The sequence below is a fragment of the Mastacembelus armatus genome, chromosome 3 (genome assembly GCF_900324485.2).
Source record: "Mastacembelus armatus chromosome 3, fMasArm1.2, whole genome shotgun sequence".
NCBI classification, from domain to species: domain Eukaryota; kingdom Metazoa; phylum Chordata; class Actinopteri; order Synbranchiformes; family Mastacembelidae; genus Mastacembelus; species Mastacembelus armatus.
The window spans coordinates 16,435,548-16,462,795 of NC_046635.1; the positions used below are offsets into that span (position 1 = coordinate 16,435,548).

Genomic DNA, 27,248 nt, shown 5'->3' on the forward strand with positions numbered 1-27,248 from the left:
TTTTTTTCAGTTTACTTACATAGTACCAAATCACAATCCAATAATCTCAAGGTACTTTACATAGAAACCCAACAAATCCCTTGTGAGCAAGCACTTGGCGACAGTAGAGAGGAAAAGCTCCCTGTAAACGAAGAAACCTTCACTAGAAACTGACTCAGATTGCAATATGCAGCTCCAGGACCAGGGGTACCTGTAAAAGGTATAGCCAGAGAGAGAGCCAAAGTACAGGAGAGAGAAGGCATAAAGTTTATGACATTCAGTGGTGGCTTACACATGTAAGGGGAGAGGAGAGGCGAGAGAGAAGAGGACAGAGGAGCTTAGTGCGTGATAGGAAGTCCTCAGGCAGTCTAGGCCTACAGTCTATAACTAAGGGGTGGTTCAGGGTAACCTGAGCCAGCCCTAAATATAAATTTTGTCAAAAAGTAAAGTTTTAAGTCTAACCTTAAAAGTATAAAGGGTGTCTGTCTCCTGAACCTAGACTGGGAGCTGGTTCCATAGGAGAAGAGCTTGATAGCTAAAGGCTCTTCCTCCCATTCTACTTTTGGAAACTCTGGGAACCACAAGTAGACCTGCACTCTGAGAGTGAAGTGCTGTTTTGGGATGATATAGTACTATGAAGTCCTCAAGGTATGAAGGTGCTTGATCATGAAGGGTTTTGTATGTGAGGCAGAAGGATTTTAAATTCTATTCAATATTTTATGGGGAGCCAATGAAGAGAAGCTAATATAGGAGAAATATGATCTCTCTTGCTAGTTCCTGTCAGAACTCTGGCTGCAACATTCTGGATTAACTGGAGGTATTTTATGGCATTACTGGCATATTCTGGTAATAATGACTTACAGTAATCTAGCCTTGAAGTAACAAATGCCTGGACTAGTTTTTCTGCATCATTAACTTGTAAGGTTTTATCTGCCTCATGATCTGATAAATGCACATGTTGTATGGCATATGCTCTGTGTTTCTTCAGGTGACACTAAAGGCAGCTCCATCGTTCTTAAATGTCTTCTACCGTCTGGTGGCATCTCTAATGCAGGAGGGTCAGCAGAGAGGAGTCAGTAATACAGGTAACATATATAAGCTTGGACAAGTGGACTTGATGATATTAGAAATTTGTAAAAATTTATATTGGTTTGGAGAGAGACATTTTAATTTTGTCTGTTAGTAATTGGTTAACTCTTTGTGGTATAAGGGGGTTTTGGGGCCCTGGACAAATTTTGACATGCCCTGACATTTGTGCTTTTTTTCAGTATCTTTTAAACATATTAATGGCTAAAGTCTGATAACACTGTAATCAGCACAAACTGGGCTACAATAATATGTGAGCAGCAAGTTTATACATGATTGTGTTTTTGAGAAAACAGTGTTTATGCATGGTTAGTGAAAAACTACAATTTTTTACTCACTGAAATAACACCATAAAACAAACACAGAACATTGGTTCACAAGACTTTGGGGAACTGGATGTTGTTGCCAAAAGTGTTTACTTCACAATGATGTGAAAGTCATCTTGTTCACTCATTTACAGTAAACAATACACTGATTTAAGTTTTCTAAGACACTTTTTGTCCAGAAAGGCCATATGCAAGAAGGTGTCACAGGATGAATAGTCATGTGATTTATCTGAGAAGACAAAAGATGCACTCAACGACCAGACAAAGACACGCCTAATGAGCCTTTCAGTCAATGTAGCTGAGAGGGGATTAGTGCAGCACAATACAAAACAATGAGGAGCCAAACGTTCGTCATTTGAGTTAAAATCAGTGTTTTTACTCTGAGGACAAACTAAACTGTTTGTCTCTGTATAAGGAGTGCTTCTTTGCGTGCATAACACGCCATCATCCAAATGCGCAGAAAAAGTGAGTAAATTCTGTGATGAAGTTTGACGTTTTATGTCATTTCTCGGGGGCGTGCACATAATTACCTGGTTCACCTGAGATTATTTACATGTGAACAGAGTACAAGGTGGGATCGCATTACCTGTAATGAGGAGAGACAGGAGGAAGCATTCTTCTCCTTACATTCATACGGATTAAATAAAAAGTGATGATTTGTTTTCGACTTGAATTGTTTCATTTAAAAGAAATCATTTCAAGCTTTTTAGTCATATGTTTCTTATTTTTATGAGGCAAGTATTTGCTGAGATTCTGGTTGTTTTATTTACATGTCTGTGAAGAGAAAAGAAAGACAGCGCACCCTGTCGGCTTTCTTTATTTAATAAAAACACAGCGTTTTGTTGTTATTATGATGGTATACAACTAAAACTAGACCCTTGACAGATTTGAATGATATATTGCTTTATCTGTACGATCAGAATTGACGCATAGGTGAGAGTAGTAATGTAGATTGACCGGTAAATCAAGAGCTTTGCCTTTCGGCTCAGCTCCTTCTTCACCTCAACGGACCGGTACATCGACCGCATTGCTGCTGCTGTGGATGCACCGATCCATCTGTCAATCTCACGCTCTGCCCTTCCCTCACTTGTGAATAAGTTCCCAAGATACTTAAACTCCTCCCCCTGAGGCAGGATCTCTCCCCTGACCTGGAGATGGCAAGCCACCTTTTTCTGGCTGAGGACCATGGCCTCGGACTTGGAGGTGCCGATTCTCATCCCGGCCGCTTCACACATGGTTGAAAACCGCCCAAGTGCACGCTGAAGGTCCTGGCTCGATGGAGCCAAAAGGACATCATCATCTGCAAAAAGCAGAGATGAAATCCTCTCATCCCCAAACTGGACTACCCCTGGCCCCTAGCTGCACCTAGAAATTGTCCATAAAAATAATGAACAAAACCGATGACAAAGGGCAGCCCTGCCAGAGTCCAGCATGCACTGAGAACAGGTCTGACTTACTACCGACAACGTGAACCAAGCTCCTGCTCTGTTTGTACAGAGACTGGATAGCCCTTAGCAAAGGGCCCTGGACCCCATACTCCTGGAGCACCTCCCATAGGATGTTACGAGGGACATGGTTGAATGCCTTCTCCAAGTCCATAAAACACGTGAACTGGTTGGGAAACTTCCATGAACCCTCGAGCACCCTGAAGAGGGTATAGAGCTGGTCCAGTGTTCCACGACCGGGATGAAAACCGCCAGATTCTTCTCTGCAGCACTTTGGTATAGATTTTCCCAGGGAGGCTAAAGAGTGTGAGCCCTCTATAGTTAGAACACACCCTCTGGTCCCCCCTTCTTAAAAAGAGGGACCACCACCCTGGTCTGCCAATCCAGGGGTACTGTCCCCAATCACCACGCAGTGTTGCAGAGGCATGTCAGCCATGACAGCCCAACAACATCTAGAGACTTGAGATACTCAGGGTGGAGCTCGTCCACCCCCTGTGCCTTGCCACTGAGGAGCTGCCGAACTACCTTGCTGACTTCATCTTGGGTGATGGGTGGATCAGCCTCCCACTCCTCAGCCTTTACTTCCTCTATGGAAGGTGTGTTGGCGGGGTTGAGGAGATCCTCGAAGTATTCCTTCCACCGTCCAACAATATCCCCAGTCAAGGTCAGCAGCTCCCCACCTCCACTGTAAACAGTGTTGGCAGAGCACTGCTTCCCCCTCCTGCGGCGCTGGACGGTTTACCAGAATTTGATTGAGGCCAACCGATAGTCCTCCTCTATGGCCTCACTAAACTCCTCCATACCTGAGTTTTTGCCTCAGCCTTCAGCTTGAGGGCATCCGTTACCTCCGGTGTTCACCACTGGGTTCGGGGATTGCCCCCACGACAGGCACCAGAGACCTTACAACCACTGGTTCCAGCTGCTGCGTCAATAACGAAGGTGGAGAACATGGTCCATTTGGACTCAATGCCAAACTTTCTTGGGATCTGGTTGAAGCTCTCTTGGAGGTGTGATTTGAAGACCTCTCTGACAGAGTGTTTGGCCAAACATTCCCAACAGACCCTCACAATACGTTTAGGTCTGCCGAGTCTGTCATGCTTCATCCTCCGCCAGCGGATCCAACTCACCACCATGTGGTGATCAGTTGACAGCTCGGTTTAACCCCTTTGGGGAAAGCAGGTGTTTGGGGATTTTTATTCAAAATACCGTGTAAAAAGCTGTGGGTTGAGGAAGCAACAAGTACAGTGAACCCTATTCATCTGTTATTCCAAACATTTTAAAGAGAATTGTCAGTAAATTACATGCATATTCAATTGTCATGAAATGTAACAAAAAGTAAAACAGTTTAGTAACAAAGTGTACTGTGCCAATTTGCCGTGCTATATTAAAATTTAAAGTGAAAATTTAATTATCCAATCCCTTGCCTGCCACCGGGCTAGGCAATACCCCAATGATATAAAAGCACTGTTAGCTATTTCTGATATTTCCTTGACAATAGTACCCTCTCAAAAATAGAAAATTGTTTTGAAAGGAAGTGTCATTAACATGAATTCGTTCTTTAGTGTACATCTACTATTATCTGCTGACATCTGTGCAGAAATGTTTACTTATAAACCATAAAAGCTATTATTCAAATGCCAGTCACACTGCTGTATAAACATGTTATACAAATATTTATGATTTTTGATGTGTTTATTCTTTGCTGCATTTAAATTTTATTCTTTGTTATTCTTCTAACCAAATTCATGGCTGTTTTTAAGGTACGGACAGTGATGTGTATCTTCAGTGTGCCAGGTTGATAGAGAGAATGTACTCTCACATTGCTGCCACAGCTGAGAGCTTCACCACACTGTCAGCCTTCATGGTGGCTCAGTATGTCACAGAGCTGCAGAAGGTAAACGCATGCACACACACACACATTTTGAATGCTCACTGTTTCGTTTTTTTGCCAGTACTAGCATTGAAAAATTATTCTTTCTGGCCATTATACAAATTTGGGTATGCCAGCATACACACAGCCACATGCAGTCACACTAGCATGCAAAGTCAACAAAGTTCCTCATCCAAACCCAGCTGTTATCCCTTGTGATTTTCTACAGCTATGAATCACACACTTAGACAAAATTATACACGAGTCAGTAGGGTCTCAACTGATACTCTGATCCAGCCTATTTTGTCTGGTGGCACATGTTGAGCTGATGAGACTCCTCAGAGAAATTGAGATACTAATGCTCAGATGCAGAGATGGGAAGCGCTTCCATCGGCCAGATTGTAAATGTTTCCAAATCTAAGCAAACAAGTCCAGGATTACTGTAACTCCATGAGCTGGAATGAAGCTTTAGGCTGGATGTTCCCTCAGAGCAGTGAGTCATGTCTGGTTTGTGAATGGTGCTCCTCTTTGCTGCCAGACTGTATTTAACTTGACTCAGCCATTTCCAGTACAGCAAGAGGAACAAATGAGTGTACCTTCGCATCCAGACATAGACAAAGAGAGACAGATAAATGGACAGATGAAGATAGACACAGGCCACAAATAATAGTGTGGAAGAGCAATTCTTTGAGATCTTTGAGTTCTAAAATTGGATTTATATTGTGTTTTTGGATTGTGAGGTTTTCAAAGAGATGGCCATCGTTGTAAGTCAGATGTAATTTACAGTGCATTCAGTATTCAGATGCACTTTGGTTTTTTCCATTTTGTTATGTTGCAGCCTGATATTAGTGAGTCCTTCTTATGCTTTTTTGCAAACGCCAAGCGGGTGTTTTGCACTGAGGAGAGGATTCTGTCTAGCCTCTCTGCCATAAAACCCAGATCGGTGGAGGGCTGTAGTGATGGTTGTCCTCCTGGAAATCCTCCTGGTCCCATCTCCACACAGGATCTCTGGAGCTCAGTCAGAGTGACTGTTGGGTTCTTGGTCACCTCTCTTACTAAGGCCCTTCTCCAATGATTGCTCAGTTTGGCTGGGTGACCAGCTCTTGGAAGAGTCCTTGTTGTACCAGACATCTTCAATTTGAGTGTTATGGGGGCCACTCTGTTACGGGGAACCTTTGTTTGAAGCCTTCCACAGCTCTGTGCCTATCAACAAGCCTGTTTCTGAGCTCTGCAGGCATTTCCTTTGACCTCATGGCATGGTTTTTGCTCTGATATGCATTGCCAGCTGTGAGGCCTTCTATAGAGGTGCGTGCCTTTCTACATCATCAATTTAATTTACCACAGTTGGACTCCAATCAAGGTGTAGAAATATCTCAACAATGATCAAGAGAAATGGGAGATATAATACTTATGTAAATGTGATATTTGTTTTTCCTTTTTAATAAATTTATAGAATTTCCAAAATTCTGTTTTTACTTTGTCATTATGTGGCACTGAGTGTAGATTGAGAAAAAAATATTTAAACAATTGTAGTATCAGGCTGCAACATAACAAAATTGAAAAAGTGATGAGCATCTGAATACTGTCTGAATGCACTGTTGGTGTGTGTCAAAACTATCACGAAAGGCTTCCAGTCTAGACTGAAATCTGCATCAGCCAGGCGTTATTAGAGAAGTTTTTTTTTAGGCACTTAACAGTACTACTTCCATAGTCCACCTAACAAAACTATTCAGGCTAGGGTTAAACTGAAACCAACCTGGAGGAAAACCAGTTTCCCGTTAGACTGAAGAAGCCACTGGGATGAGTGGTGAAACGTTTCGAGTCCAGTTACCATGACGCAGTTTCTAGAGAGCCAGCCATGGGAAAAGCTCTCAGCAGTTACAAATGGGAAACAGTGGCTGCCAGAGCGAAGAGGTGGTGTTCTTTTACACACAGAGAGTAGGAAAAGTAGGAGCAAAAACCAGGATTAACATGGGTTTGGCTATTTGAAACAGAGAGCTTTAATAGCAGCTGAAATACATTTCTTTCAGATGTGTCATTTTTTCCTTCTGGATGTGTCAATATCTTCAAGCTGAAGTTTTTGTCTTGTGATGGTGTTCACCAATTGTTTTTTGTGGGTGTGCATGAGTGTGGCTTGTAGTATTGCCTAGCTGTCTAAATACACCTCTTTGCTTCGGCTGTACAGGTCTATCAGATCAGAGTCCGATCTGGGTCCAGATTTGGGATTGTTTCAGATCTGAACCTAGGCACAGTTTAAAATGATTCTGTCTCTTTAATTGCAATTTATTTCAGTGCAACAGGAGAAAAACAAGATGACTAAGCTATAAAATATTTTGTATGCTAAATACAATGTCAAACCAATAGATTGAGAGTGAAGTAGAATGCTCGCATTATATCACATACAGAAAGCTAAAAGTAGAGACAAAAATATGTTTTAATGTATTATAATTTGTGTTTTTTCAGGATAGATTATGTTACCTGTTCTGCTAAGAAAGATCAAATGATCAGGTAAAAGTGCATGTGTGGAAAGGGAAAAGGAGAGCTGACTGGTAGTTGAAAGTATAATCACATTGAGAGAACAAAGATATGGTCTATGAAAAAGATATGAACATAGACCTCAAATTCATCTACTTTGCTTTTTGCCATATTTTGTATTCCTGTCTTTTCTCCTATTTTTTCCTTTTTCATAGCTACCCTGTTATTTGCCTCTGCAGGTTACTCTACGACCAGATGTGAAGCTGCATCTAACTGAAGGGATCTATCAGATTCTGGATCTGTGCATGGAGCAGGATATCAAATTTCTGATGGCTAGACTGCAGATAGGAGTTAGAGAAGTGTTTGATGAACTGTACAGCAGCTACACCCACTACCACAAAGCGCAGAGGCAAGGAGAGGACAAGTACACTGTTTGAACCATCACAACTACTCCTGGAGAGATTCACAATTTTAGATTCACAAATGATTAAATTCACATGCATTTTTCTTAGTATAGAATATCTATGGTTTATGTGTCATTTCTGCCTTTGAATACAGTGCAACAGCTTATGGATACCAGGAGTGTAAAAATAATTCTTACAGTAGAAGTAACTCACAGAAGAACTGACTTTGCTCCTCAGACAGACATCACAGGCGTTAAAAACAAAATTGCAATGTATGATATTACTGTTTAATATTTGTTGTCTGCACCCTAACCTAACATCTGGAAGAACAGTAGCTGTTCACATACAGCCACTGTGATGGGTAATGTTAGGGGCTGATCACTGAACTGCTTCCTAATCAGAATTACATTTCACTATAACCACAGCAAATCACGTGAAATTGTGTGTCTATAATTTAAAGAAACTCATTAAATCATCACTTTACTAAATTTTTGAATAATTGTACTTAGTGTGAATGTATGAATTGTACTTTATATTTTTATTACTGTCAACCAAAACCAGTGAACCATAACATAGATTATTTAACACAGTGATTTAAATGGTTACTGCATGAAATAAATAAGTTTTGATTTGTTGAAACTAAAAACTAGAAGTCTTCTAACATTTATATAATATTTAGTACTACTAATCTTTAGAAGCATTTTGTACGCTTAATTGTGGGCTGTAGAGAAATCAGAGAAATACAATGTAAAACTATTAAAATAAATAACATGGACTGGTGGCCATTAATTCTGCATGAACAATACATCCTTTCTCATATCATGGCAATAATGGATATGATTAGACTAGCAGATAATGTCTGCAGAAAACTGGTTTATCTCAAGAGCTTAGTAAGATTATTGCTTACTGCTGACTAATCATGGTCAGTGTGACACTTGCATGACTGAACAATTCAAGCTCTCTGAATTGAAATATTTGCACTGAAATATTTCATATTTTAGACTCATCAGTCCACATTCCACCACAGTAGTTATTTCAATGTAATATGCTAACTAAATATACACATGTATGCTGTATATGCTTGTACATGTTACTTTAGCGTGTATCTGAAATTAACAACTGTATAGATTTATGCTACTTTAAGGGCCCTGGAGACATTTTCTGCACCAGCTTATCATAAACAACAGGCTTCTACATAAATGTATTTTTTTAAATAAATGCAGTTTGGCTTATTACATATGAGATTTTTTTCTGCATTTTTTGTTTTGTTTATGGTTGAGAAGAAGGTAGTATAGTTCTGTGCACAAATTCTGATTTAACATCTATATATTGTATATTCACAAGTATCAATACAATCTGATCAAACTACACCCACACAGTCATGATGAAGCAGATTAATGGAGTTTTCAACTGTTAGACCTTAAATAAATATAATTGAACAATACTTTTTTTCTGAAAACTTTGATTGTTGCATTTGTAGTAATGACTTGATGTAGAAATATTCAAAGACAATCCATAACCTAAATCCAGGAATTCAAAAAGAACGTCAATGTAGGCTAATGTTCAAAACAGTAAATTAAAAATTAACAGAAATTAGCAATGACTGCAATGTCCACGTTCTAGACAAATATATTTAAGTGGAAGGGTCCCTGTTTTCCACACATATGAGACAGTTTTAGATTTTCTACCAGCATGGCAGTATATGTATGTCATAATTTGCCATTCATAGCTAAAGACATGAATCTAAACTAAAGACAGACCCAGATGCAACTGTGGTTTTACCTAACATGGAGAACATGAAGTGGTGTAGTCAGTTATAACTGTCATTATAGTCCATCCATTCATCCATCCATCCATCCATCCATACCTGCTTATCACTATTTTAGTGTCACAGGGATCTGCTGGAGCCTATCCCAGCTCTCTTCAGGTGAAAGGCAGGAGTACACCCTGAACAGGTCACCAGTCCATCACAGGGCCACATAGAGACAAACAACCTCACACACTCACATTCACTACTATGGGCAATTTAGAATCACCAATCAACCTGACAGATGGGTTTTTGGACTGTGGGAGGAACCCAGAGTACCCTGAGAAAACCTGCATAAGCAGGGGGAGAACATGGAAACTGCACAGAAAGGCCCCTGTTGGGTTTCAAAACCAGGAACCTTCTTGCTGTGAGGCAATGGCGCCACACGCTAATCCACTGTGCTTCCCATCAATACAGTCGTTATTGATTAATAGTTTATTTTCCATAATTTTCTTGATTAATAATTTAAACTATGATAATCTAACCCACCAGTACTGCAGAAATTCCTCCTTTGTAAAATAATAATGTTCAGTTTGTGTTTTAAAACTGTTTCAGAACTAGTGATTCAATTGCTTGATCATTTTGGGGGCTGCAGTTTCTGTAGCTGTTGAAATGTAGGCTACTGTGTTACCCTTAATGGTGTTTTTGTAATTTAGCCTACTCTCATTAATATAAATTGCGTGACCAAATTAATAAATTCCAGTTGGTATAAAACAATACAGTTAAAAAGCAGCACAACCTACAGCCGCTAAAATGGCCTTACAGTTAAATCATTTCCTCTACAAAACATGATCACCTTCGCTAGACAACTGTAGGACTATTCGATTAGACTGCATTTCTTTCAACTAGGTGCACCAAATAAATTGTGAACTGATTGTAGATCAGTTGAAAAAATAAAATGCAACACGTCAAACTATGTGAGGGACAGAACGAGAAATTCTTGCACTTATATTATTGTCTCAGGTGTTTTCACTAGAATAAGGGTGCAACATGGACCACATGACTGTGATCGAGGAAAACAGGGAAAAGGAAAAAGAAACAAGGAAATGAAGGGAAAGGAAAATTAGTTACAGGAAATGAATGAAAAAGAAAAGAAAGGAAAAGAAAAGAAAAGGAAGGGGGAATTAAGGTAAGTGGAAGGAAATCGAAGGGACATTAAACTAAATATATTCTAGGCCCTACACGTTGTGTGTGGTTTTTTGTGTTGGTTCACGTCATGTTAGAGCAGAACCAAAGAAAATAATTCTACTTTTTTTCTCCTTTCACCCGGATTACAGCGTCATTGGCGCCCCTACCGTCCCTTCGAAACAATTGCAGCGCTACAGAGCTACAAATAACACGGTGAGATCCTGCGTCCGGTCCTACAGCCACATACCTAAAATATTACAACAATCAGTTCCTGCAGGGATCGTTTTAACACCCCTCATTTCGGCTGTAGCACGGACCTGCACAGCACTACACGGCACGGTTCGACTCGCTTCTGCCGCCACGGCCCTCCTCCTCCTCTAGGGCTTTGTGAGCCGGTGTTTGATTGGATTAGAGTCGGCTCGCCTTTGCCCTTTCACCCCGCTGATGTTGGCTGGTGCTTCCTGCTCCCTTAGCTCCCCTGACCGACTGACGAAGCCTGCCGAATCCGTAGAGCGAAGCGCCCAGCACGGACACAGCAGACCGGCACGAGCCGCTTAAAGCCAGAGCCGAACCGACCCACGAAGCCTCGAGGCAGGCGGACGTAAAAAAGAGGCAGCCATGCGGAGAAAATCGAGGATATTGTTGTGTTTTGCGGTGCTTTGGGTGCTGGGGATAGCCTACTACTTCTACTCGGGGACGGCGTTGAGTCGAAAGGTAGGATTTCCGTTCCTCGACTGCTTTTTCTGGCTACACGGTGCATCTCCTTCTCCGTGTCCGTGTGGATGTCCGGTCCCCGTGCAGATGAAGCCGTGTGGTTTGACTCTGTTGTTGTGCTTTTCTTCCGTTCGGGGGCTCTGTTTACAGCTGTACCGATGCTATGAGGAATCTGATGAAGGGCCTGCTAGTGTCAGTGGGCAGGCATTAATTTGGTGGTGATGAGTGGGGGTATGGGCAGCATGGTGGCCGGTTCGAGGGCACAGACCTCCCGCTGCGCCGGCGATTGCCTTTCCGTGATAGTGGTAGCCAAGCACGGCCACACCGTGCAGTTTGTCAACTTGTTAATATGAACGCAAGCTCAAGAAAAAAGCGTGCAGTGCGAATATTTTGAATATCAGGCTGCTGGCCTGGCTCAAAGAGCCGGGGGGTTTAGCCCATAGAGCACGTCAGCATAAGCTGATGCAGCAGCCATCAGCAAGTATAACACCGGGGCATGTGATGTCATGCTGTCAGTTGTGGGTTTAAAAGATGGCTTTAAACGTTTTCTGCTGTGACAGCAACCTTCAGCTTAGCTTCGCTGACCACATTGCCTGCTGTTTGAAAGTTTCTTAGGTCATGTTATACACACAATTTGCGGCTTTTCCTTTCAATAAATAATGAAACGTTATTATTTGGCCTGATTGCACATAAGAAGATGTCACATGACTCTAAGAAATTGATGGATCAATCAATAATGAAAATAATTAACTGAAGCCGTAACACCTGTAGTGCAGCACAGCTGCACAAACTGCAGTGTTGAAAATACATTGACTCATACAGTGATACAGTTGAATCAAGAGCTCTCTGAAACACTGAACAAAAACTGATCATCACCTTCATAAAATAGGCTCCACTGCAGTGGTATATTGTTTTTATTTTAGCTTTAATGTACAAAATAACCTGGGAACTATGTGTCATTTCTTTGACAAAACAACACTAATATGTGTTAGAGTTCCTGTTGTGTGTCATGTAATGTACAGCAGCGCATTAAACTAACAGGTCTTCATGGCCACACTACATTGAGGTGCTCGACCCATGCTCCTTACTTGTTTTCCAGCTATCTCTGCCCTACCCACAGGTGGTTACCTGGATCAGATAGGTTCAGCTAATTAGAAGCTGGAGGGGCAGGGATAGTTTGAAAAACATGCTGGACAGTGGGCATCTAGGACTGGTGTTAGTTACCCCAGCACTACTGGATACTAGGAGCATCAGTAATAGTAGCAGAAGTAGCAGTATAGCAATAATGGCAGCAGAGGGTAAGAGGTGAAAATGAAATACCAGGCCTGTAATGCAGTAGTATGCTATGTACGAAATGTAAGTAAAACATAGTACCTTTATACATGTCTATATTTTGTGTGTGTGTTTGTGTCTGAGCTAATCCAGGCCAGTATATCTTGCTGTTTACATGCATGAAATGCTCTGCGTGAGTGTTTGAGCACACAGTACACTCTATTACCTGTTTAGTGTTTGTGTGTGTGAATGCCCTGTGTGTGTTCCACCTGTCTTTTGTCCTGTCTCTTTGTGTTTGCTTTGCACCAGTCAGAGCGGTCATTTACTTTTCCATTTAGATGATAGCTCTGTGTAGGGGTGGGGGTGTTAGAGGTTGAAAGTGCCTCTCCAATTAAACCAACTTTCTCTAGAGATAGATTTTGGTCATCATTAATATGGAGCCTGGATGAGCAGCTGCACCTGCCTGGTGTCTCTACACACAGGGCAACTGAATCTGTTTAAGCAAAGGGTGATGCTGCACAGGTAGAGGGTTGTTTGGCATCACGCCTTCATCCACTTTGGAAGACCCGAGGCATTTAATAATTTCTTTCTGTTATACCAAAACAGAATTTATCAATGGAGCTTACGCTTTAATCTTGAATTTATTAGGGCTGCAGATAACAATTATGTGCAGCTAATCAGAATAAAATATTAAAATGAATAACTTAGTCTATAAAATGCAAAGAATGAAGTTCAGAGTGATGTCTTCATACTGATAGTTTTATTTGACACATTTCACAGGCAATATCAAATGTTGGAGGAAAAAAGCAAATCTTCATATTTGAGAACCAGAGATTATGTGGAAGATTGTCATAGACAGTTTGTTAGTGTTTCCCTAGTGTTCCTTTTTTACTTTCCATATATTTTCCTGTCTTGGCAACAGAGAGGTGAATTGGAAAGGCTGTCAGTTTAATTATGACAGTGTTGGACTGCTTGCAAATATGGACACATCCTCCCTACTGGAAGTTATGTTTGAAGAGTGATTCACAAGTGTGTACGTTCATTCATTCGTCAGTCAGTCAGTTCAGTCATTAGTCAGTCATGAGATAATCTCTGTGTACTGTTTATGGGTGGTCGTTAGATTATAAACTCAAAAATGTCCAACTGACAAACAGCAGATATTTATATGCAGCTGACTCTTTACACATAATACTTTATCCAACTTTACACCTTTAACAAATCCATGTTATGTCATTGCTCACAAGCACTGTGTAGACTTCAGGGTCCAACAGTGAGAGTAGGTCTCTCACTGTCATGGCAGCCAATTCAAATGCACACTTTGAATCTGAAGGACAGTGTCTCAGCACGTGCACACACTGACGCATGCAATACTGTATCTCCTAAGATCATAGCAATTACTAAGGAGTGTTTGAATTATTGTCAGCTGAAACATATCTCATTTGGAAGAAAGTCCTTCATGTTGCAATCTGTATGCCAATTTAAAGACCCTTTTGAACACTGTCTTGGTGCTGTGAGCTATGACAGAGTCAAAAATGAATGTTGCTTTTTCTCACAAATTATTTGCCGGTCCAGTAATAAAACAAATGAAATGTCACCATGTGTCTGCAGAGGTCAAAAGCAAATCTTTGTATACAACTTCCTCATTACTTTAATCATAGCATTTGGGCTGTGTTGGCAGGGCAGTTTGCCTTTCTCTTTATTACTGTAGTGACACTGAGTCACTAGCATTTCTCAGGTTTACTGCCCTGAATAACGGACTTGCAATGTAAAATGTGTTCTGTGTGGTTTACCTACCCATCAACAATGTACAACCTCATGAGGTGATTCCATTCTAGAAATATTTATAACTTCAGTATCATGTTTTAAGTCTTTGCATCCAAGATTCACTGGTTCTTATGAAGCCATTAATATTTTCAGCCTCCTGTCATCTGTTGCAAATTTGAAATACTCTTCTGTGTTTTTACAAGGAAAAGTGTGAAAAACATACTTCCTTGATGTGATTACATAATGCAATCATATGGAGTGAAAGTGAATTTCTTCTCTTTTGTACATGTTAAGTATGCAGAATAACAGGACACTTTGGAAGACACCAGCCACTGACCTCAGTACAAACGCATGTAAGTGCACTGTTGCACACAGGAGGATAGTATTGCACACATGAGCCTCCAGGCTCACCACAATGCTCTATTAAAGTCTTCTATGTTTGACAGGCTATAGAGTTTTTTTTTTGGTGAGTTTTCTTTTTAGAGTCATATCATGTACATATGTCTGTATCTCCAGTTAAATGTGTGCGACATGTTTATTCTAAAAAAATGTATATTAGCGTAAATGTAGTGTTAGTCTTTTAATTAAAGGTAAGTGCAGGATTTTTTAGATTGGTCGTTAAACAGTACTGATGTGCCTGTGTGTATATGAGAATAGGCTACGCCTCACTATTCGAGCCATCTCAATTGCTCTCCTTTTGACCTTCCGATCCCCTTGTTTTGTTCCTGTGTCTTTTACACCTTATAACACTTAAAACATGTTTGTGTCTGCATTTGTCTAATGTGTTCTGAACAAAACAGGTGACGGGCAAAAGTGTTCCATAGTTTTACCCCAGAGACATTGTGAAAGCCATCAAAATGAACATACAATTTACAAAGCAGAGAGTGGTACATGTATATGGAGCCGATTTCTCATGGGATGTTTTCCACAGTTCGAGAGCTGCTGTGAGAGAAGCGCAACTGTGACATCACCAGCTGAACTAACAACAGCTGAGTGCAAATAATTTCATAGTATGTGCTGTTATTTATCATTCAACCAAACTAATGTTCCATGGCAATGTAAGGTGATGTTGCTTGAAAGGTCACAATGATTACATTACACTCAGCACCTCCCCTTTAATTTAACAGTGACATTTGTCTGTTATTTAGAAACCAATGTATGCAAAGATATCTTCCACATATAAACAGAGAATGGATCTCTTCCATGCCATGCAATGCCAGTTTCTTCCTCAAATTCAACTGTCTTTCGTACTGCATTTCTAATTTACTGGCAGGTTCACACAACTATTAGAAAATATCCCTTTGCCATAGCTGGGCAAAAAACCCTGGTGAAACAAAAATGAGGACATTTGTTTTAAGTTGACTGTGACATTAAAAAATGCTGACTTGATTTAAATGATGCAAAAGCTGAAGCTTTTTAGGAACCTCAGACATTTTTGCTCTGTGCTATGCTTTTTGTCCCCAATGTCCTTAAGCTTATGAACAACTGGGGGCATATCCTTTAAAATTCACTTGGAGAAAGAATAGGGGGAAGGAGAAGAAATTATGTTGTAGCCACACTAATGCCAGATCCATTAGAGAATACATTTGCCCACTGCTGATAAGAAGCTCTGACCCAAAGGTGAATCACAGTACTGGGCTCCAAGTGTGTGGTTCTTAGCCAGAGGTTTGAATTAGTTTCTAGTTGGTGGCACAAGATTGAGAAGTGGGTTCAATGCTTTTATTTCACCAAACTGAAGAGAGGAGAGGGGCACAGATCAATCATGTTAGAGTTTATAACACTGACCGATATGTAACTGGAGGTGAACATTACAGTCTCTTTTATCTGCAGCTCAAGGTGCTCAGTTTCTGCCAGTCTGTGCATGTCTCATTGTGCATTTATCAATACATATGTATCTCATTGTAGACTGTGTGAGTTCATTGGCACTGTGGCTCCCTGGGTACTGAATCTTTTTCATTAATGCTGTTTTTTTGTTGTTGTTGTTGTTTTTTTAAAGTATTGGCTGCATATGTTTCTTTTAAGCAATGATCCCTTCTGTCAGACAAGTTTGTGAGCATAAACAAGCACCAAAGAAGAAGTTGTGTCACTGTTGTTTTTTGTAAGGATTTATTTTCTGAGGGGGTAGTTAAATGAAAACCTTCTTTTGAGCCATGAAAGAGCTGCCCAACTGTATAGTTAGGGATCCCAGGAGAGAGAGTGTTGTTCAGACACAGCAGTTCCACTAATTTGTGTGCGTGTATCTCTGTGCATGTGCATGTGTGTTTGCACATGTCCCTGTGCCTTGCTCAAAGGACAAATGACAGTACATATAGGAAAATCTGCTTCTCCAGAGGGTGACATCCAGGTTCAGTGGGCACATTGAACCAGTTTTTCATACTACCATAGCACCCTTGCTAGTCGCGGAACAAGACAGATTCTATGAAAATGAAGGTTTGATTGCGAAAAGAAAAAGAACGTCTGTTGTATAGAGTTATTTTTGCTGTAATAGCTGTGATGCTGCATCTAAAGACCTCAGGTAGCCATGTCATTTTTTTTTTTCAAAACCACCATTTCTGCAAATTTTAGAACAGTTTTTAGTGATGTTGTTGAACTAAATTTGGTTTAAATTGTGAGGTGTTTCTGTTATTTAGCCTGACCTTATTGATATAAATGGGATGCACAGTCAGTATAACACAACAGCAGCACCACAAACTACCGCCTACAGATCGATAATGTGATTGACCTAGCATATATATTAAACATGATCACCTTCTTGAAGAAGGATTTATTTCAGGACTGTTGTATTAGAATGCATTAGTTTCAACTTGGTGTCCCTACTAAACTGCCACCTCATCAGATGGTGAGGACTCCGCCAGCAACATGGAGGTGTCTTACGGCACACTATCAAGTACAGCATGTAGCAGTGGCGGATCTAGAAATTTTTACATAGGGTGGCAAAAGGTTTTGGTAGGGTGGCGTAAAAAGGTGATATACGTGGACCCTGATACACAGTAAAAGTACATACTAAATATAACCAAAAATTAAGGCTGTCCAGATTTTTTAAATCTTGGACAAAAGGAACAAAACGTGTGGGGAATGATCCGGGGTGGGTGGCAAAACGTACATAAAGGGGACAGCCTGCGGGCAACTCATGAAACTAGCATTAGTTTAATTAGCTAACTGCAGCTGATAAAATCTGCCAGTGATGAAAATTTTCTCTGCCTGAAAGCAATGAGTCATTGTTTCCCATGGTAAATCACTATTATCACTGTAAATGGCAATGTTCCAGGAAAGAATATCAATAAATAAGGGGGCAGTGTTTACCCAGTGGTCAATTACACCTCTTACCCTCTGATAGGAATGATGATTAAAAATATAAAGAAAGAACAACGAGTCAGAGGAAAGACATGGTAGATTAAAAGGGTGACTGGATCCAAAACAGGAGAATGGTGAATTGATACAGGTTTGGCAGCTTTTTTTCATGCCAGCTAAGCTAGTCCTGATCTGTCAGCTGATCTGTTAGTAGCATAAAGTTTCACTATATGCTGTGTTTTTCTGTGTTTAGGCCTGTTTTTCCATTGTCTTTCTTATATCTACCCATCTTGGTCATTGGTAGTTTTCCTTGCTATTAAAAATAATAGCATGTGGCCTTTGTGCATGACCTCTAAACTGGATTATTTTCTTCTTATGATGAGTTTCTTCCCTGGCAAATGACAACCGTTCACAGAAAAGTTGAAGGAGATATGAATATCAATTGTTCATATGATCAGCTGAGACAAAAGCTTTTCAAAGATCTCTTTTTATTCAAACAGCAAGAGAATACAGAGCACCCCCTTTTATGAAAACTGCCCTTATATCTACAAAACCTCAGGCCAGCAATCATCTGGTTCCTTTTATCAGGCTAACTATTGAAATAGGTCTGATATGGCACACAACTGGTCCTGGTGATTTGCCTGTGCCCTACTTGTGGCAAGGACATTCAAATCACTAAATAAATGTCAAGTGATTACACAATTGCAACAACCACACGGGTAAAGATGTCGGTGCACTCCCAGTGACTGATACTGGGCAATGTTAATGCTATAATGGCACTGATACACCCTGTTTTTTTCTATAGATGGAATTATGAAAACGGTGCACATTGTTTTTGAGAATAAATTAGAAAGGCCAGGGACTCCACATTTTTTGCAATTTCTGTGCAGCAACCCACTTAATAGCGTTTATCAGGATTTATATTTTGAGTATGATTTGTATATTCACCCACTGACAGATAATGACAGTTTGCATCAGCGGTCCACTCTGTACTGAATATTTTAGTGCATCATGTATCCTTTTTTCTCCAAAAAGGACACAGACTGTTTTGATGCTCTATCTGCTCAGCTCTCAGCTGTTTGCTGCTGCTAACTTACAAAACAAATATAACAAAGAGTGAGTTGAGGTACTTGCAGGCAGGCATCCTGACCAGCCCCCTCCTGAGACATTCACTGATGTGTGTGAATCTGTCACTGCATCAGCCTCAACCTTCAAGTCAGATGCAGATTTACACAATTTTTTGTCACTTTTCTGAATTGGACAGAAATCAATAAATATAATGGAAAATCAAGACAAATAGTAAATAATTGCAATTATACAAGTTATTTGTTATGTCATAACCTGATTTCTCAAACATTTAATTTTCACTTATAATTAATTTGTTAATTATTTGTTAATTTGTCAAATTAATTAACATCAAGTGATGTAAATGTGCTCACTTTCATCTGCAGACGCTAGGCAAGTTGATGCTAAATATTAAACAAACAAAAGCTGCACAGCAAATTCCCTTTTGTGTTGAAACTCAGCAGCCAAAGTAAATGACATTTAAAATTAAAGAAATAATGTCTGGCTGGTGGTGGGTAGATGGATTAATTTACACTACTTTAGAGGTAATTGGTAATTTCTCCCCCTGAATCATAACATGGCTATTCATGAATAGCCATAGCCATTTCCTCAGGTTTCCTCAGAAAAAACACTCATCGCACTGTCAACGCTGACTATTTGTAATATACTTTGCAGATGTAGTTTTTTTTCCTTGGTTTGAAATGTGTAATTTGTATTGTCTCGCCACTATTTAATCATCGCAGCACCAGTTACACCCTTAAGGTCTCCACAAACTTGGCACAACTTTGCATCTTAGTTGTATTAATAGTCTTTTGGTTGTGCTATCAGGCTGTTAGAATGAATAAGCAAGGTTTTCTTTCTTGCCATGTCGTTTTCCACTGAAGAGTTTGCAGGTATAACCGGTTTCTCTGCTAACAGCAATCTCAAAAGACTAAAATGCAATGCAGTGATAAGACAGATTGTGATTTAGGTATGAGTAACTCAGTTTTCCTCAGCTGGAACAACTGTCACTTTTACTGCTGTTGTTAGGTTCTCAGAAAAGCTGCCCAGAGGTTTCATAAAAGATCTGTAGGAAATGTAGAAAATAAGTAACTGCAGGAAATAAATGCAAAAAAGCATGCCAATTACGCCAGTTGAAAATGAAATAATACCTTAAATGAGTGATAAATGTAAGCCCTACATCTCCAAATATGACATGATCCTACTTCACTGGCTTTTCATGACACCTCTGTGCTTGTAACCCTGAGCTGAGCACAGAGACGCTCATTAAAAAGTCCAAAATCCACAGTAGTTTGGAATATTATTGCCCAATACTAGTAAAGAAGAAGCTTGTAAAATCTTAGCAATATGTTGAAATGAGCTTCAGGAAACAGAAGTGCTGACTACTTGGCTGTACCAACTTTAACTACACATTATTAACATAAGGGAGAATCAAAGTGAATTAGCGTTAGGACTTCTCTTTGTGTTTCAGACTGGCTTGTGTTTATATACCAACTTATAAAGTATTTGGCAACACAGAAAAGTTTTTTCCACTCATCCTTCCAGGTGACTATATCTGACAAATAAATAAATAAATCTGTAAAATGCAGCATGAATAGAAACCTCCCCAGAAAATCATATAATTTACAAAAAAAAGCCCCTTTAGAAAGAAACTAGTCTGTTTTGCACAGACTGCTTTTGTGTGGTGCATTCCTATGGTGACAGAAACAGTTAAGTGAAATTAGACACTTGAATTTACAGATTTAACATTATGGAAAAATATGCGTGTTATTGCTTTAAATTAACATAAATTAAGTCCAAACTTCCTACAGGCAGAAGTTTATATGTAATAATGTCTGCTGAATGCCAGACCAATGCTGCTGCCCTAGGAATACAGAGTGTGTGCCTTTTGCACTTGTTTGAGTTCATGTGCAGTGATTTATAGCAGAAGATTCTTTGTTACTCCACATAAATGCTGAGGATAAATCAGGAATATTGAAGCTGGCTGCAAACAATTTGTAGCTTAGTGACAGATTTCAGGCTGAACTTACACTACTCACAAAAAGTTAGGGATATCTGACTTTCAGGTGAAATTTCAGAATGCACCGAAAATGCACTATAACCTTTACAGCTGAACTTAATTTGACCTTCTCTAAACTTTGGAATGCACATGTCCAACTGTTCAATGTTTCAGTACTTATTGCATAACATGCTGTTCTCTAACAAGGTGATTAACCACAAAAATCACAACAAGTGTCTGATCCATGACCATTGACCACTAAATGTTCTGGTTCAATGACAGTTCGTATTTAAACAGTCCTCTTCATCATGCTGTTCACATTTTGACATCATGAGACCAAGACGACACCTAACAATTGACAAGTTATTGAGACATTGACATTTTTTGTTGTGGTATACCCACCACTGTTGATAGCTTTTGTTTCAATAAATTGTTTGAGATGAAGAAATTACCATTGCATACTTCTTCTTAAATGCCCTACTTTCATGAAATAATATCACTGTAGTATGAACTTTTTACATTTTCCATAAATTTCACCTGAATTTCGAATATCCCTAACTTTTTGGGAGTAGTGTATGTGCTGTAATGGCATCTACAACTGAGAGGTGTAAATGCATTAATTTACTGTAAGCTAAGTGTAAGAAATGAAGTTGCTGGGTTGAGCATAAGCTGCATAATATAAAATTATGTACAGTTTATAATATATAAAGTGTATATTATAAGTCAAGAGTGCTGCCCTTTATTCTGTAAATGTCTGTTTTTCTCTACACATGTAAAAATGTCTGCATAGATTGTCACTGTTTAGCAATGCTTGTTCCCTTGACGTAGGCCATATTTCCTTCTGATGATGCATCTGTCCAACAGACCATGTGGCAGTGCACTCATTTCCTTTGTTTGCCCCCACCTTCTTGTTACCGTTTACATTTCCTTTCTTCAGGAAAGGAATTGAGCACCAGAAAAAGCAAATAATCAGGTCACTCTGGGAGACATGTAATTAAAAGGCAATATTCCTGTCATGTGCAAATTCACCAGAAGCAGGCCTTTGACTCACGTTAGGGCCCTAACCCACAGTTTTAGAAACTACACATTTAAAAAGAGTAACAGAATATCTTGAGCTCTAAAGCCAGTGCTGCTTCATGCCTTTTTCTGTTCTTCTCTGTCTTTCTGCCTTAAAAAGTAGGTTTGATTTATCTGTGCTTTCAGTTTGGTGGGTGTGGAGCTAAAGTGATTGTGTCAGACCTCATCACAGTAGGCTTAGAATAGCTACCACCATAGCTTGGGTTGATCTGAAATCTGTTCTTCCACATCCTCTCTCCTGTATGTTATGTTCTTAAGTCTAACTTCATGACAACACCAAGCCTGCTGCCAACATACAGTTAACTGATGCAGGTATGGCTAAGTGGTGCCAATATTTGGGAAGGAACCAGACTACTGTTTTTTTGGATGGTACACTGGTCTTTAGACTGCCGTGTTTTATTAGAACACTAGAGTCAACAGAGAATGTGAGGTTCTCACAAGTCAGAGTTCACTGTCCCACCCTGCTTGTGAGCAAATGGCCATCACTGTGTAACCACAGCAGCACAAGGTTCTGCAGCCACAAACAACACACAGAGATGGCTGTGTGCACAGCTCAAGTCAGCTGACTGATTACAATGTATGAACACAGCTAAATAAAATTCTACTTTGAAAGCTGTAATGGCAGGATTGAGATAAATTGAAGCACTGGAGAATTTGTATTCTGGCCGGACTGAAGTCTGTTTTTGTTGTTGGCAGATTACTGAGCTTTCACACTCCACTATTCACAGTTCTCACATTACCAAAAGCAACAGCATGCTAGAGATGAATTCAGATTTACCATAGTTACTCCTGTTGATCACTGCACTGTATACTCCCTGTGACTTTGTCAAGTGGAAAAACTAAATTGGTGGCTGAGCTTCATGACAAGTGCAGATTATGAACTTTTCCTTTCCACAGTGATCAATTGTTGTGTTAATGTGTCCTGAACCACCTTCACTCAGTCTAGATTGATTCTATTTAGAAATGACCATAGATAAGAGAAACAGGGCGTTAGCGTTAGCCCAACGAACACAGAAAGAAACATCTGTGACTACTTGTAGGTGAAGGTGTTAAAAGGGGCTACTGATCAAAGCCATGTTAAAACTGGGATTAGTTGAAGCACTGAACTGGTGCCCTGTAATGGTCATAAATCACCCTGTGCAAACATGCAGATGTAAATTTCTCTTCTTGTATTTTGAATTTTGCTTATTTCAGTCAGCAGTATTATTGAATAACTTTCAGCCCAAATTTCTCAATAGCTCAAATTTTGCAAAAAAAAAAAAAAAAAAAAGAACATGACCCGAGAATACATAAAATGTGTTTGAATATAACAATAAAGCTGGCCATGGCTTAACATTTATGATAGCTGGATTTAGTTGTGAATAACACACCCTGAAACCAAAGCACACACCTCAACAGTAAGGCCAGTACATCAAAAAAGCTTGATAAAGTTCTGTAAGATGTCACCGTCTTGTTCCTGAAACTGCTGTTCAAAACCCAAAATGACACTTGAACCTTTCCTTGAGAGATGCATGAGGAGAGTAGCAATGTGTTTCAGAGGGCCTGTATTTTATTACAGAACAAAATCCCTTTGTGCACCAAGAATATTACAGAACAAGAGTTAGTGTGTTTCATTAGCTTTCAATAAAAGTCTGGCATCTGCTCCCCTTCTGTAAATTCAGCTTGATGAACATGTTTGTGAATGTTAACAGAACACAAGCCGAGATGGTGTGGTAATTCTGGTGTGTTGACTAAAAAGCTGCACACTGAGACCAGATGTATACACGAAAATAATGGTTTTGCCACACTGTACACATAAACTAGCTTTTACCACAGAAAAGTGTGACATGTGAGTATGCTTGTGGATATTATGCACTGTGCTCATTCTCATCAGTGCTACTGTTTTCAGAGTTCCTACAGTTTTGTAATGTCATCTCTGGCTCTAGATCAATATGTGACAGAAATGAAAGATGTGGGTGTGTACCAGACAGAAGGGTTTAATGAAATAGATTTTTTTGAAGTTGCATCATGGGAATTGTAGGTGTTGTTTTTTGTAGCTTAATCTACAGTATATTAAGAATTATTGGGCTGCTTTTACATAAACATTTTCTCCTGACATAGAGGGGTGTATACTGGTTTGTAAAACAGACAGGATTATACTGCTCTGGAAAGTTTTCCCCGTGGCAACATATTTTGTCTTTTTTCCTGACAAGATAATCTGCAGAAATACAGCATTCACAATACAAAGTGATCCATCAGGAAAGTGCACTTGTATATATTTGCAAACCCAATACTTTACTGGACAGTGCTGGTCCCTGGACTTCTGTTGAAATGAATGAGAAGAGCCATATCTTCACATAGAGTGTGAACTTTGATGAATGTGTCTGAAGTCACAGTATCTCAGTCTATGTTGATTTTCCTTTAACCATTCTTTTTTTCCCCAAACCTTTCTCATTTCAAATTTATTAAAGTGCAGCCTTAAATGCTCTGAGCACCACATTTATGTGTATATTACTGTGGTTTAGTAAGTGTGGTATAATGGAAGGACTTAACAAAATCTTAACAATGACTACCTCTACTGTAAATTCATCCAAATCCTGCTCCAGCAATTTCAAGTCAGGGGACTCAGTAGGTTGAGTTATTACATGCTTGGAACAAGCTATGTTCACCATGGGCAGACAACTGCAGATTCTGACTGAGAATATGGTTGGGCATGTCCTTGAAAGGAGGCTCTGTGTAGTTGTCAGAGCTCGGGTACAGGAGTAGCAGTGCAGATCCTGTCCTGGCTGTGAAACTGTGGACCTTGCAAGGTTATTGGCAGGGTCATAGGAGTTAGCCAATTCAGTCTGTTTTGTGAATGGCTTTGTCCCTTAGGGAGTTTTGTTGGGGGCTTCTGTGAGACTACCAAGGGTGTTGTTATCAGCCATCCAAACCTTATATAACCAGTTTGAAAGTTAAGTCTGCATTATTGGAAGGATGTGGACATTTAAAGGAACTTGGAGTAGAGTTGCTGCTCCTTTGCATCGAAAGGAAGCTTAAATGGTTTGTCAACTTAATCAGCAAGCGACTATTTATCTCTGGGAATGCAGAAATACACCATTCATGATACAACGTAATGCTGCCACAGGAGCTTAAGAAAATGCTGGGGAGAAGGGTGTTTGGTCTACCTGGCGTAGCCTGCTGGCACTGTAACCTGATTCTGCATAAGTGGCAGAAAATGGATGGATAGATGTTGTCAGTTTTTGACTCTCTTGAGTGCCACTCAGCTATATACAGAAAGGATCATCTGGAAATTAAGGTGAAGGCTGAAACACCACATAGTTTGACATACTACTAAGGTTTCTGGGGTTGCCTGCCATGTCCCATCACTCAGCTTTTTCATCCCTGCCCTTGTGTTTCTCACCCTCACAGATCTCAGTGCTTTTGTCACCAATTGTGAATCAACTTCATTTCCATTTCCAACAATCCTAGGCTGTCAGGGGAGGGTGAGCTAGCTGTTATTTACAGAAAGATTTTAAAACATATTCCCATTATTGGCAGTAATTTTACTCCTTTTGAACATCCTGTTTTTATTATACTTTCTAGAGTCTCTGAAGGTTTTTGTAATCTCTACATCTCAGATGCCAAATGCAACCACAAGGGGGCACAATCCAGTGTCTTCATGTGCCGGTCCCAAGTCCGGGTAAATGCAGAGGGTTGTGTCAGGAAGGGCATCTGACGTAAAATGTAAGGGTGCCAGTGGAAATTGGACTACTGTTAGTCGAAGAAGGAGAGGAGGAAGGCGTGTATGTAGGCAAAGAGAGAAGAGGAGGGGCAGGAGTGTAGGACTTAGAGTAGGGATTTTGAATGTAGGAACTTTGTCAGGGAAAACTAGAGAGTTGGCTGATATGATGGAGAGAAGAAAGGTGGATATCTTGTGTATTCAGGAGACCAGGTGGAAAGGTAGCAAGGCTTATAGATTACGAGCAGGGTTCAAACTATTTTATCATGGTGTGAATGGAAAGAGGAATGGAGTAGGAGTTATCCTGAAGGAGGATTTTGCTAGGAATGTTCTGGAGGTGACAAGAGTGTCAGAAAGGTTGATGAGTCTGAAGCTGGAAGTTGAAGGTGTGATGTTGAATGTTGTCAGTGGTTATGCCCCACAGGTAGGATGTGAGTTAGAAGAGAAGGAGAAATTCTGGAGGGAGATGGTTGAGGTGATTCAGGGTATCCCTAGTGGTGAGAGAGTGGTGATTGGGGCAGACTTCAACGGACATGTTGGTGTGGGAAACAGAGGTGACGAGGAAGTGATGGGTAAGTTTGGTATGCAGGACAGGAATGCAGAAGGACAGATGGTGGTAGACTTCGCAAAACGAATGGAAATGGCTGTAGTGAACACATTTTTCCAGAAAAGGGAGGAGTATAGGGTGACATACAAGAGTGGAGGCAGGAGCATACAAGTTGATTACATCTTGTGCAGATGTTACAACCAACTGCAAAGTAGTGTTTGGGGAGAGTGTAGCCAGACAGCATAGGATGGTGGTGTGTAGGATGACTCTGGTGATGAGGAAGATGAAGAGGACAGGGGCAGAGCAGAGGACCAAGTGGTGGAAGTTGAAAAAGGAAGAGTGTTGTGTGGCACTGGTTGGTTTGGTGAGCAGCAATATGGTTTCATGCCAAGAAAGAGTACCACAGATGCAAAATTTGCTTTGAGAATGCTGATGGAGAAGTACAGAGAAGGCCAGAAGGAGCTGCATCATGTCTTTGTAGATTTGGAAAAAGCGTATGACAGGGTGCAGAGAGAGGAGCTGTGGTTTTGTATGAGGAAGTCTGGAGTGGCAGAGAAGTATGTTCGAGTGATGCAGGACATGTATAAGAAATGTAAGACAGTGGTGAGGTGTGCTGTAGGGGTGTCAGAGGAGTTCAAGGTGGAGGTGGGACTGCACCAAGGATCGGCTTTGAGCCCCTTCTTGTTTGCTGTGGTGATGGACAGTGTTATTGTAATTCGATTATTCGTTCGTGTTTGTTGAGAGTGGAAGAGGTTTGGAGGAAAACTCCACAATCGTGTTACGCTCCGGCAACCCCTAGGCTGGGGCGTAACATAGATTGTGGAGTTTTCCTCCAAACCTCTTCCACTCTCAACAAACACGAACGAATAATCGAATTACAATTAACAAGAATATTTATTCTGTCAAAATACAGAATAAAATACAGAATGTACAAAACAAACAAAACGCTAATTTAGCCTTACTCAAACAAAAACGCTCCGTGAGCCCTACGATATCAAACAAACGAAAATCAATAACAGAAACGCTACAATAGCCCTACGATCTCAATCAAACAAAAGATCAAATAACGAAAACGCTAAACAGCCCTATAATAGCTAATCAAAAGAAATAACACAAAATCACAGGTCGCTAGCCTGGAAACTCCTAAAACAAACAGGAGAAAACAAAACAAACGTAACCTAAGAATCTAAATATTTCTAATCTAAACAACGAAAATCCTATCAATACTAAATCCTCTAATCGAAACAAAAACCTAATCTCTAACTAACTAATTTACGCGATCGAAATCTCTATCAAAAT

General features: G+C 40.1%; 2 protein-coding genes across 3 annotated transcripts in view; both read left to right on the forward strand.

Moving 5' to 3' along the window:
* The window catches only part of urb2 (URB2 ribosome biogenesis homolog), a 19,570-nt gene extending 11,210 nt beyond the window's left edge, over positions 1–8,360 (forward strand). For both annotated transcript variants that reach the window (XM_026293989.1, XM_026293990.1), the window contains exons 10-12: positions 968–1,064; positions 4,597–4,730; positions 7,421–8,360. In XM_026293989.1, coding sequence (XP_026149774.1) covers positions 968–1,064; positions 4,597–4,730; positions 7,421–7,618 — 429 coding nt within the window. In that variant the 3' untranslated portion in view covers positions 7,619–8,360. The remainder of the gene's footprint in view (positions 1–967; positions 1,065–4,596; positions 4,731–7,420) is intronic.
* Positions 8,361–10,820: 2,460 nt separating this feature from the next.
* Positions 10,821–27,248, forward strand: part of galnt2 (UDP-N-acetyl-alpha-D-galactosamine:polypeptide N-acetylgalactosaminyltransferase 2) — a 64,807-nt gene continuing 48,379 nt past the window's right edge. The window contains exon 1 of the mRNA XM_026293506.2: positions 10,821–11,234. Within this exon, the coding sequence (XP_026149291.1) occupies positions 11,139–11,234 (96 nt within the window). The 5' untranslated portion in view covers positions 10,821–11,138. The remainder of the gene's footprint in view (positions 11,235–27,248) is intronic.